General features: G+C 42.2%; 1 protein-coding gene across 1 annotated transcript; it reads right to left on the bottom strand.

The window, feature by feature from the left end:
- Positions 1–8,721: 8,721 nt before the first annotated feature.
- Positions 8,722–12,968, bottom strand: LOC149868500 (uncharacterized). The gene is made up of 2 exons (XM_090037642.1): positions 12,635–12,968; positions 8,722–9,383 (listed from the first exon to the last, which is right to left on the bottom strand). The coding sequence occupies exons 1-2, from the start codon at positions 12,966–12,968 to the stop codon at positions 8,785–8,787; spliced, it is 933 nt and encodes a 310-aa protein (XP_089893768.1). The 3' UTR covers positions 8,722–8,784.
- Positions 12,969–13,248: the final 280 nt, after the last annotated feature.

Raw genomic sequence — 13,248 nt, 5'->3', positions numbered from 1 at the left:
ACCTCATTTCCTTCTGTGGCTAGGTGACACATCTCCTGGACAAAGGAAAAGAGGTTGATGTGGTATACTTGGATTTCAAAAATACCTTTGACTTCGTCTCCCATGATGTCCTCCCGTGTGTTAAAATTGGGGAACTGCAGCCTCAACAGCCTTACAGTCTGATGGCTGGGGAACTGGCTCCATGGTCAGACCCAAGGAGTGATAGTCGATGGAACCAAGTCAACAAGGTGCATGGTGACCAGGGCCATCCCCCAGGGCTCAGTACTCTGACCAGTACTCTTTATTATATTCATATATTATCTGGATTCAGGTGTCAGAAGTAGTCTGGCTAAGTTCACAGATGACACCAAATTATGGGGAACTGCAGTCTCACTAGAGGATTGGCTGGCAATTCAGGCCAACCTCGACAGGCTCGCGAGGTGGGTAGAGCAAAAGCTGGTGACATGCAACACAGAAAAATAACAGGTGTCCACCTCAGGAGAAAGAACCCATGTCATACTTATAGGCCCAGCAGTCTGTAGCACCACAACCAAGAGAGAGTTGGGGGTCATGATTGATCACAAGATGAACTTGAGCCACCAATGCAATACTGCAGCTAGCAAAGCAAATAAAACTCTGGCTTGCATCTCAAGCAAGACCCAAGTTGTCATCCTCCCGCTTTACTCTGCCCTGGTGAGGCCACAGCTGGAGTATTGCATTTATTTCTGGGCTCCATGCTTTAGAAAAGATGAGGAGAAGCTTGAAAGAGTCCAGAGGAGAGTCATGTGAATGATTAGAGGTCAAGAGATCAGGCCTTATAAGGAGAGGCTGAGAGAGGCAGGGGGTTAGACCCAATGATCTTGAAGGTCCCTTCCAACCCTAATGTCTATGAAATCTATGAAATCCAGTGCTTCGGTCTTCCCTACTATACCCCGCGAGTGTGGGGAGTGCCGGGGAAACACAGCCTAGCAGGGGCTGCACTTTTCACTGCAATGTACTGTGCTGGCTAGATCCAGGCAACGGCACCCATACCTGCTGCTGTGCCATGGCGGTGCATGGAGGGTGGTTTCCACACCCCTCCCACCCTCCTTTACTCCCCCCCCCCCTACACACACCTGGTGTTGACTGCACTAGAGGACGGCGTGTTCCAGAGACCAGTGTGTTCCAGAGCCACACACCCACACCCCACAAATGCCACACAACCCCGCAACATACCCTATGCCCTGCCACACACACCATACCCACTTACAAACTCCCTCCACCCCACCACACACAAATGTCTCTACATCCCACCATAACCCCCCACACTCCTCCATATACACCCCCCCACCTTCCCACCATACTCCCCAACACACACCCCCAACCACACACTCTCACACAATAGAAAACACTAAGAATTTATTTTTGAATTATTCTGCAGTCATTTCTATACACAAACACAAATCATGACAAAAATATTTTTGTAACAAAATTAAAATATGTTATAGTAGGTGTTTGACTTTTAGTGTGTGACTTGTTTTTTTCTGGTTCTAAGATGGCAACTCCCCCCTCCCAAAAGGAGTCTTTCTGGAGGACAAGGGGAGGGACTTCTGTGACAAAGGTCAGGGGTTTAGGGGGTGGGACTTCTATTCCCAAGATGGCAGCCAGGGGGCGGCGCATCTGTCAAGGGGCAGGCCACTCATGTGGCCCTTGCCAGCTCGCCAAATCTCATTAAGTGGCCCTCTGCCCAAAATAATTGCCCGCCCCTGCTTTAGTGCTTAACTTAATAGTATGGAGCTTTGTACAATTCACTACTTCACATTTCTACTACATTTTTGACCGTAGGCATATCTCATAAACTTGGATCCAAAAAGGAGTTTGGGAATTGTGAAACTTAACTTTTAGACTGATTTTTAGATTAGCTTATGTTAACTTTTAGACATTTACTCCCTGCAGGAGAATCCAAAGCTCAGTCAGGCGCTCAAGCTCCCTATACTTTGCATGGCTACATTTAGATGCCTGACAATTGTTTTTGTAACAACCACCATTTTGACAAGGAGCTCTCTGCAGTCACCAATAGGTAGGAAATGTTGCTTCCTGTTCCTCTTATGACTTAGACACCTCATTTCATGCTGCAGGAAGGTATGTGTGTCAGACTGTGCTTCCTAGTTGAGAATTTTCTTGGTGCTGAGTGCTACATTTGTTCCTCTCAAAGTCTGAGGAGTTCTGCTTTAAAACACAACAGGAGACAGAGATAGTGGTATTGGGGGTGCTGCCTCTGTGCAGTAGCCTAGTAACTGGGAGGACCCCATTCTGTTTCCTTTTCATTCTGATGAGGTTCAAACCCACATCTGTCATCTTCCAGGCAACTGCCTTAACCATCAGACTACATGCTGCTCTGTGGTGGGGGCATTCTCCACTCCTGCCACTGTGCGGAAAAGAATTCAAGATTTTTTGGGCAAAAGAGAAGGAATTTGATGTTTTAAGACAGATTAGGTAAATTAAGCCCATACCCTCCTGATTCCCTTCTGCCTGATTTGCTACTTTGCTTTCTGCTCCCTGGCTGGCATGTTTCTCTGCTTTTTGCTCCCTGGTTGATGTGTTTTGCATTTCTCCCTGCTCAATCTGGTTCTTGCTCCCCGCACTATCTGCTGCTGTGCTGCCCAATCCCTCCCATTCTGCCGTGTGCCAGACACAGGTTGCCTGTGCCACTTGCGGCAGTCGTGCTACCAGCTGGTGACCCCTATCCTAAGCTAGTGATTAGTGCATTTCCCTGAAAAGGTGGAGATTGGAGTACTGGTCCTTGCTTCCAGCCTGTTAAGCAGTCATTGAAAACACACACACAGTCTTCTGAATGGGAATGTAACATGTGTCCCCATCCCAGGTCAGTGTCCTAATTGCTGGACTAATTGCATGTTCCCATTCTCTGGTCCAACAAATCCTGACTTCTTTCCTGCACAGCTTCAACATGATGGAGGGCGTAGAACCCCAGCCTCAGAATAGCCTATGGCCAGGTGCTTAAAGCATCTCCTAGGAGTTGAGAAATGTGCATTTAACACCCTTGGCCTGAGGAGAACAGTGACCATGCGTCGTCTGTATCCTGGGTGAGTGCTCTAACCCTTGTGAAATTGGATTTGTGTAACAAAAAGGGTTACAACCAGCACCACCACCTCTGTTTTTTATTGAAAATGGATACCACCATTGTAAACACTATTTGAGGGGAGCTGCTGGATTATTTCCTTGTAGGAGACCTATGGAGGAATGGCTAATTTAAGGATCCATACTTGATTTATGTGTAAAATTAATCATTGACAAGCAGCTTGATAATTCATGCACAGAAGAAGAATGTTAGGCACCTAGAGAACTTTACTGGTGAAAACTTTCATGCCTAGACTTACAGAGGACTCTGAGATTATGGGGCATTAAGAATGACATTACTAGATTTAGGTGCCTAAATTCTGCTTAACCCCTGCTTTAGATGCTAAAGTCCATTTGTGCACCTTGGTATTATCTCTTTGTGCCTCATTCTTCATTTGTAAAATGAGTAGAATTGCATTCACTATCACACAAGGGTAATGTGAGGAAATACATTAAAGATTGTGAGGAGCTTAGGCACTAGAATAATAGGGTTATATAAGTAGCTAAGCTAGGGAAACTATAAAATGTAGTTTTAATGTCTCTCATCTACTCAGTGGTGTTGGATTAATTAATCTATGTTTTCAAATAATTAGAAAATCCTAGAAATTGAAGGTGTTCCACAAGAACCAAGAAACTAATAAAATTTCAGTTTTCCTTTAATACATTCATATTTTAAAAATGAAAGATGGTGTTTGTGTTTCCTAACCAACTCTAGTTTCTCAATATTTTGTTCTAAAAGGAACATTCTTGTAAAAACAAGGGGGAAAAGTTAACTGCAGAAAAAGAGAGAACTTCACACGATCATTCATTGATAATGTACAATATACATTTTCATTTTAAAAAAAAATGTCCATAGGTAAAATATACTTCAATAAAGGGGGCTATGTATATGCTTTACAATAGATTTACGTATGATTCCCTTATGCAGATTTATTTTTGACAGACGAATTGTCTTAAGAGGCTTTTCCCAAACTTTCAGTGGTCCATTTCAGTTCCAGGCCCCTTGGATCAAAATGTATTGTTTTGTGTGAGGTAATATTAAAAATATCCTCATCCCTTTGCTCCCTCTCCCTACCCCCACAACAATAACACATCTTGAAAGCTTTATTTTTCATTAAGTATCTTTTAGTTTATTTATTTGGAAAGTGGGGAAAATTAATCAAATCTTTACTTTTGTTTTCTGTGAGTTGACTACAAATTTGCATACAAATTAAGTTAATGAACTGACTCCCATGAAAGCCAAAGAGAAAAATGTTTTCCCATGTATTTTGTATAGATACTATTGCATTTTCCATATTTAAAGCGACTTCTTCACACTCTTAATTTTTGGTTCTGCCCCTGTAAACATAATTTGTATGAGAGTTGAAAAAAATAATAGTAGCAGCGTAGTGTTATTTGTTTGTAAAATTAGGAGCTTTTGTATAGTAGTTGCTTTAAACAGAATTCTTAATTAGAAGTGGAAGCAGACAGGGGAAGGCTGAATGGAGTTTAATTTGTGATGGGCCCTGAGGCAAAATCCTGTGTATGAATGAAATACTGCATAATGTCAGTATTTATTATTGAAACTTTCTCATTAACCTTTTAGTCATTTTAGTTGGGGGTGGGGGGAATCATTGCAAATATGTCTATCCACTTGTGCTTGTGTCTGACAAACAAAATGCGCTGTTGACAGTGTTGCTGAGCAATAGTTGTTTGCAGCTTTGAAGTGAGTTGCCTTCTCCATGAAGAGACTGTGAGAGACCTTGAATATTTTGAACAAGAATGAAGTGTTTGTTTCAGTTACAGTGTTGTAAATGGGACACCAGTGCATTGAGATTAATAGAATTTATGGATCTGTACGATCCTAAGTGAGATGAGAGTCCAACCTCATGTTTCTAGTTTCCTTATCAGACTCCTGTAGCTGGTAATTATAATACTTCAACTTAAGTTGAATTGTTGGTTTATTCTGAATGTTTTACATTGAGAATGCACCTTTTCAAGCCACCACGAGTTATACTTCTGATATTAGTTTTAGAACTACTGACCGTATAAAAGTAGCAGGGCATGTGATACCAATATTAATGCTTTTGTACCCATTCCAAAATAGCCCTTAGACCCTCTCCTAGTTGGTGTCAGTATGATGATGAATTATGACTATCACATCTGCCTTTAATTGTAGACAGACCTGATTGACGGTGAAGAGAGTCCTGCATATATATTTAAGTGAAACTTTAACGTATCAGTTACCAAAGGAGTGTGTAAGGCTGCATGTGTGTGTGATTGTGGGAATTGTTTTGAAAATTCCCTCATGAAGACAAGGTTTACGTGCTCCAGTGCATTTGCTTGCCTGTCTCATGAGCTGAATGACTGAGAGGAATGTTCTTCTCTTTATTGGGAATAATGTTATTTTGACCAATGCCAATGTGAATCATAGCCTAGTAATGCTTTCCAAATTTTTAATATACACTTATGCATATTCCTTAAAATGACTTCTTGATAATGTGACTCCAAACCCATCGAATGCAAAATGCGAGTTTTCTTCTCTACTCTTGAAACACATACTCAGTGGGCATGCAGAAAAGGTGTATGTTTTTATACTCATTATTCATAAAAGCTACTTTGAAATACTTGCATGAAAAATTGCTTCATTTACACTTGAGAGTAATGAAGAAGGCTCCAGACAGCTATGGAGTACCATAGTTTTTGCTGTCACTGATTGATTGTTGCCTGAGTTTCACACCTGCTGCTCAGTAAAACAGTGTAGTAGAGATGATTAAACCATTATTTGGCTTTCTCTGCATCACTTAAGAGAGTAGAGTTGGATGTCAGAGAGAAATTATGTGCCACTGAACTTCCCATACAAGCAGTTCAGGAACAGGAGGGAAAGACATGGCCATCATCCGAATTACCTTGGCTAAAGAAGCAGTTTTGTTGCCTATCCCAATTTGAGTGGGACTAGTCTGAATTTTGCCCCTGAGCTCCAGTGGTACTTAACAGCCTCTGTACTGGCTACCCAGCAGCCTCTTTACTAGCTGCTTTCAGGGTTATATTACAGATTTCAGAGAATGCCTCCTTACCTTCCAGATCTCTTGGCCTACTGTTTGTTCCTGTGCTATGTATCACAAAGAACAGCCCAGCGGTCCTTGCAACAATTTATCCCTATTCAGGTGGGGAGAAGAAGGCTTAGGGGGCAGAGAGAACAAAGTGTAGAACGTGAGGATGCAAAGATGAAAAGAGAAGGGTGGGGGAAGAGTGGAAAAAGGGGACAGAAAAAAGGTAAGTGAGATTCTATATGTGGGTAAATATTTCTATAGCAAAGTCCTGGTATAACTGCAGTATAGGACTGAGGAGAACAGTGGGGAAAGGATGGGGAAAAAGGGGAGAGAGGAGCAATATAAAGAGTAACATGAAAATGAGTTAGCAGTCCTAGACACAGCTGTGTAAGGGCAGGAGATTATCTGTCTTTTACACTGAAAGCAGCAGATGGGAGCAGGCCTCTTCAATCAAAACCACTGGGTTGGGGAGAGTCACTGTCTGGTGACACAGGAAGAGACTGTGATTGTGCATTGTGTTCCTATGTTGGATAAAATAAAGAATTGGTGCCTTAGTGCCTAATAGCTACTTACATAGTAATCCAAAACTGACCAAAATAGGCTCCTTCTGGCAGTTGGCATCTAGACACTTGGAGATCCCCACTTTATTTCAAGTTGTTCCTTGACGCTTCTGGGGATATTGGTTCTTATGGCTGTGGATAGGTGAATCTGTTCTCTATAGGCATTTCTGGGTAGTATAAGGCTTCAGGATGTATGGAAGGGCTATTCTTTTGTCTCTAAAAGAGCAATCCTGGCATTTCAGCTTGGCCTGATTTCTATGCCTGTGCGTGGATCCATATGTAGAACTGGGGCCAAAGTGTTTAGGGGCAATTAAAGTCTCTCATAACTCATAGAAGACCTCACCAGTGCATGGAGGGGGCAGAACCTGCAAAAACAGGTAGGCTTCTTGCAAAGACAAGTATTATAAGACGATTATAGAATATTAAACATCTGCTCTGCTCCTCCCTTTTCTTTGACCCAACCCATTCCCCAAAAAAGGATATGGGATAAAGAATGAAGAAGAAGTGTAGATGACTTGAAGACACTTAATGTTTTTTTAAGACTCCAAGTTAAATGTATGTTGTAATGTATTAATATCAGTAACAATGTAAACAGAAATTATCTTTAGAACAGTTAGAGGTAGGCCAGTGTTAACATTACCTGCCAATACAAGAATCAAGACAAGTATGAATTTTAGCATAAAGCACTAGTTGTGTTTTATAGTTAATATAGTTTTTATATCCACAGTACTTTATACTCTTTTTGAATTTGATTTTCTCTGACATCTTCATGTCAACACGAAGTATTTCTCATTCCCTCATACAAACTTCCCATGCATTGCTGGCTCTTTATAGCTCTCATTATTTATATATTTCTGAAAACATAGCTCAATTATTTTCTGACTAGTTAGTATTTGTGGCTGGCGATTGCAAAAGGACCTATGAAAGTAAGGCACGAAAGTGAGTTAGTTGTCAATAGGAGAAAGGTGCTTAACTTCTGGAAATCAAACCTGGAGTGCAGGGCCAAAAAAACACTTATGGCTCTGTGCGTTGGGCAGCTGTTATTCAAGAAGACTGATGCTTTTAAATGTCACAGGTCCAATTCTTGCCTTTAATCCATTTTGCATTAATGAAGTAGCTGCAGAATGAACCCTATGTAGTTTCTATTAAAGATATAAGAATGTATGTGCTCTTTAGGTGTGTTTGTTACCTGGTTCAGTTTTCCATTTTATTTGTTACATCCAGATGTGCTTCAGAGGATTCTTCAGAGTCTTCATTAGAGCATTCTCCTCTTAAAGAAATATTACATTTTACTTTAGATCCCATTGTAGCTGGATACAACACTTTTTTACAAAACAAAATACAATAATGTTATAACTCCAGGGTTTTAACTAATCTAATAAAGGAAGGATTTCCTCCAATAAAGAGCATTTATGAGTGCAAAAATAAAGCTCAAGCATTTATTCATAAAGTAAAAGTTTATCCACTGGACTGACAGTATCCTACCTCAACCTTCACCATGCACTCGCTTTCTTACTTTCCGAAGTAGAAGAATTTGCCTTGCAAGAAATCTGTCTGCAGATAGAGACTTTACTCAGTGTAAGAACTTCACTGGTGATGCACCCGATCAATACAGTTCCAATGTTAATTTCTGATCAGTACTGGCCATACGGAAATGTGGGTTCAGTTGGCACCACATGGATTGCAAATGACTGGACTACTGAGACACAAACCACCTTGAAAACCCAGTTTATTCAAAATCAGTGGTTTTCAACCTTTTTTCATTTGCGGACCCCTTCAGAAATTTCAAATGAAGGTGCAGACCTCTTTGAATTCTAAGTGTGGGTATTCACGTACTTTTGACTCATCTTTCATGGGCCCCTTAAACGTAGGGACCATAGGCTGAAAATCATTGCTCTAGATGAATATGTTACACTTTAAACATAATTCATGCTCTGCCAAATGATGTAGCAGGTCTATCCAGCAAAAAAGCACCTGCAGTGCTGCTGGGCATGCCTGCTACAATCTGACTGTCCAATTATTTGAATGGACTTCCTATAGGCAACTGTGCCTTCAGTCATTGCAAATTCCTACATAACTAGAGATTAAAGAAGTGGCTACTTGCAAAAACTTGTGAAGAATCCAGGAGGCTCCAGTATCCAGTGGCTAAGCTGTATTGTTTCAAAGTCAACATAGTGCTGGTGAAGGCTGCAGTGTTCTAGCATGGGCTTCTCCGGCAGGGTTCTCCTCCTTTCGGTAGCACAGTACTGGCATTCCCTAGTGGCCTGGTGTTTACTTCCACCATACAGTTCAGTCACCAAAAAGCGATAGACCACTAGTAGAGGCTCATTCTGGATGCATCTACTCAAACAGTACGAGCTGTTAATCAGAGCTTCATGGAGAACCAAGCTTCCACTGTCATCTGTGAATCGTAGCTGAAAACCAATGACATTTGAGACAGTCTCATTCAAAATGGCTGAAATATTGAAGACATCATAACCGGATGGTGGAAGTTCATCTAGCATCAGCATTTTCTCATCTAAGGCTTCACTTTCTGTAATATTTCCCTGAATGATGGAGATGCTGTGCACTGTTACATTTACTGTAAGTGACTCCGAGTGAAGAGTTTTTCTGAGAACTAATTCAGCAAGCCTCATGGAAGGTTTCAGGTAAGAAATATTAAACCATAGCCATCCTGGAATGCCAAATTCTGGATCTAGGGAAAAAAATTGGTGTGCAAATTGAATCCATATTAAAAACCTGTAAGATTAACTGAAGGAAATGATGAAAAAAGTTGGTATATAACAGAAGAGATGTTGGCATTCCATTACGTCAAAGATATTGGATACCTTAAGGATAATGAGCCTAGAAAAGTGGCCTTTAGTCTTCAAGGAAGAGACAAATAGTGGCAAATACTGTGATGACAGTTTCTGTAGAGCAGAGACAGTGAACACCCTACTGAAGGGAAACAAAGAGCGAGTAGAAGCAAATATTCTGGAATTTATGTTCCCCATAAGTTCAACAAAGCCCTAGCTAGGCATTATGAAAAGTCTGTCTGTTGGCCAGGTCCTTTACCTTAGTTGGAGGCTGATATTTGCTTTTAAGGAAAAAATGGGGATCATCCTCCTGTTTGAGAGAGAGAAGTTGAGGTTTTTGTTGTTGACATTGTGTCAATGTAGTTAACGTAAACCATATGGTGTCCTTCCTATGTATCTACCCACTGGTCCTCAATAATAGCATTTTACAAATTCAGTCTTTTGTTGGGGAGTAGTAAAGCAGAATGAAACTCTATGATAAAATATAGCTGCTTTACACTTTTCTGGTGATTGAAAGCCACCACAAACCTAGTCTATGCTAAATTATGGCTACTTGCATCACTAGAGCAGTTTACAGCAGCCACTGTTCACCAATACATATATATAATTTTAAAATGTTCCTATAGAAAATGTAATTTTAAATAGGAAAACTGTTTTTGATCTGGAAAACTAACTGCACTTACAACAGATATTTTTAAAGGTATTTTATTGCTTTTTTAGTAACTATAGTAAAAACCTTGTGAGTATTTATATTTCTCTTAAAATGCCAAAGAATAATTTCCTGCATGGACTTGCATATTGACTTGTAGCATATATTCTTTAAACTCAGTGTAAGTAATAGAATGGCGTACAGGCCCTTAACAAATACTATCAGTGCTTTAATGATCTTGCTTGTTTCCTCTGTCAGCACAGATTTGGATTTTATTTTTTTTAACAGAAATTTCCAAATGTGTAAACTTATGCTTAATTTTTCTTTTATTTAAGACCGTAGTTAGTTGTCAGGAGGGTCTTGGGGCCCCAGATGATATCACCAAAGATTACCTCCTTTTCCCCTGAAACTTCAAGAATGTAAGAGGTGCCATACTGGGTCAGATGAAAGATCCATCCAACCCAATGTCCTGTCTCTGACAATAATGAATAGTAGATACTTTAAATAAAAAGTATTAGAAACAAGGCAGGTGTACAGCAATCCTATCCCGTGTCATAGTAGCTAGGGTCAGGAGGGACCTGAACAGATCATCTAGCCTGACCCCCTGCCACAGGCAGGATTGAATGCTGGAATACCTTTCCAGCTACTACTAAGGCATATCCTGAACTTGAGGTTACACCCTTTTGCTTTCTCTTTCCCTTGTGACAAGGTATTTAGCAGAATTCACAGATTAAGTGGAATCTGACAGGCCATGCCATGAGCACTTCTGCAATGATCTTGCAACCTCTGGGCTGTCACCTATGTGCCTTGGTGCCCAAGCCACCCCAGCCTCTGCTCCTGTTGCTACATCCCTAATTGTTATACTTAACAGCCCGTGGTGGACCTATTGCCTATAAATTTGTTCAATCCCTTTTGAATGAGTATTGTATGGCAAGGATTCCACAACAATATGAAAAGTACTTCTTTTTGTTTCAAACCTACTGCCTAATCATTTCATGGGGTGCTCATTAGTTCTTGTATCATGACAGGGAACAGAGATTCCCAACTGATTCTCTTGCCTATTAACAAGTAACTTCTTTCATTTAAATCATAATCCTATTTAAAATAAGCTTGTTGCTTCCAAACTGTATATTATGGGATCTGTTCCTTAGGCTTCTAATAGTTAGAATCCACACTCAAATATATGAACACTATCCCCATTAAAATAATTACAACTGGTGTGCACATGTTTTGAGGGCTGCATTTAACTCTAAATATACCAAGGAAGTCTAGACATCCTCCATGTTTGTTGTTGTCCATTTGATTGCAAGTTAAAAGCAAGCAGCTTATTTTTTAGCAGTCAGCCACAGAAAGCCAAAAGGCATATCTTAATGTCTTCCTCTCAGGACTGACCAGCATGCTGGACCCTGAACAATATGAAGAGGTGCTGTTTGTTTGAGTGTTAGTTGCCGTATTTACTCAAATAAAACAAGGGGTTTTTCTTCCCCAGTCAGAAGAGGGGGAGCGGGGGGGGTGCAGATCTTGATCTTACATTTGCATACAAGGAAACCTCATTAGCACATTGTCTATCATTAAATTGCTGCTAAAAGCAGCATGACTGCTTACAGGTATGAAAAAAATCCCCAAACCGTAGTGCAGCACATATCCAGACGATGCATCACATTAGTTTGACACAGCTCACTCAATGTCTATATAGACTGCATACTTCAATGAGGCCTTTTGGCTCTTTTATCCAAAAGGTGATTGAATCAGCTTGTGACCGCCAGGCTTCAATTAACTGTTCTCGAGCAGTTTTTGCCTTGCAGGTAGATGTCAAACACCTGTTGGGATCTTGTCAGTGTCACAGTAGCTCTCTTCTCTCCATGTCCCCAACCCTGTTCTCGCCCGCCACGACTTGATGTTCCTAAGTGTAAGGGGTCGGTTCGCGGAATACTCCGTGCCCCAGAATCCTTCAGCAGTCACTTCACGGGGCTCCGCCGCCCCTACACCCCGGCCTCACGCCACCTTCGGTGTGTCCCTCATCTGCTGGTCTTATTCCCCAGCTGTGGGGTGACACTGCCTGGCTTGCCCCTAAGCAACCACGACTCCCAGTCGTGGTGATCACCGGCCAGCTCAGCCCCACAGCCCTCCTTGTCTGCTCCCCTCCCTTCAGGGAACGGAAAATCAAAGAAAACTCAGGCCTCACAGAGGCTTCCCTTCAGCCTCAATCTGCGGGCACACTCCCCTAGCTTTCTCTCCCTTAGCCAGAGTTAAACGAACAAAACAGCCAAAAGAAATGCTGCCTGCCCAGCGTCTCCCTATCTGCTAAGCAGTCTGCTCTGAGCCCTCCCTGGCTCCCTTCTGGCTTGTCCCGGACCAATTGCTTCCAACGGTCCTGCCTCCTGTTCAATACTCTATTTGCCTGGTGGCGATGCCTGCCCCAACTATACCCCCTTGGGGTTTTCCCAGGGTCTCTCCTCCCTGGTGAGGCTGTCTCCATGCCCTGTTGTCCCGGCACCCCACCTGCGAGTCGCTTCACTCCCTGGTATCCTTCCCGCCGCATCCTCAGGTGCTGTGCCTCTAGCTCCAGCGTTGTCCGGGGCAGTCTCCAGCCGGGAGGTCGGTTCCGCTCTGTCCACACCTCTGCCGGCTCTCCTGGCTCCGCGTTGCTTGCAGCTGCTGCTCCTCTTGCTGTTGGTGACGGTTGCTGCTCCTTGCCTGGGCTATCCGCCCCCTTGACAGCTGCAGCCGCCGTTTTTATTGCTGCTGGCCGGCATCCGTCCGTGATGTCACCAGCTGGTTGTAGTTGAATAAAAAGGCAGCTAATGAGCCACGCAGGCTCCTCCCTCCGCCTCATGCGCGTCTCATCCGGAGCTGCAGGTAAGTCCCGTTTACTGCTTTGCTTCCCAGGACACAGCTTTAGATAAAAGTGCTAAAAAGCTCCACTGATGTGCCCAATCTATACAGACAATGGTGAGCTGAATCAAACTGACCTGCTTCCTCTTCCGGTAAAGCGCTGGGTGTTTTGTTTTTTTTGCTTTGGTTTTTTTTATGTCTATTGGTGGCCCATGTGCTCAGTAATGGAAACCAGATATGGAGTTGATTAAATGCAGGGAATACTAAGCATGATTATAAAA

Source organism: Crocodylus siamensis, chromosome 3 (genome assembly GCF_052110815.1).
Source record: "Crocodylus siamensis isolate JL-2025a chromosome 3, ASM5211081v1, whole genome shotgun sequence".
NCBI lineage: Eukaryota > Metazoa > Chordata > Crocodylia > Crocodylidae > Crocodylus > Crocodylus siamensis.
Note: the sequence above shows the minus strand (reverse complement) of the source record. Positions and strands in the feature narration are given on the sequence as shown.

Excerpts from the sequence above, each read along its gene's own strand:
- LOC149868500 (XM_090037642.1), bottom strand. The coding sequence starts at position 12,968 with ATGAGGCGGAGGGAGGAGCCTGCGTGGCTCATTAGCTGCCTTTTTATT. Across the intron at positions 9,384-12,634 it reads GGGAGTGAAGCGACTCGCAG|ATCCAGAATTTGGCATTCCA; the intron begins GTGGGGTGCCGG and ends TTTTTTCCCTAG.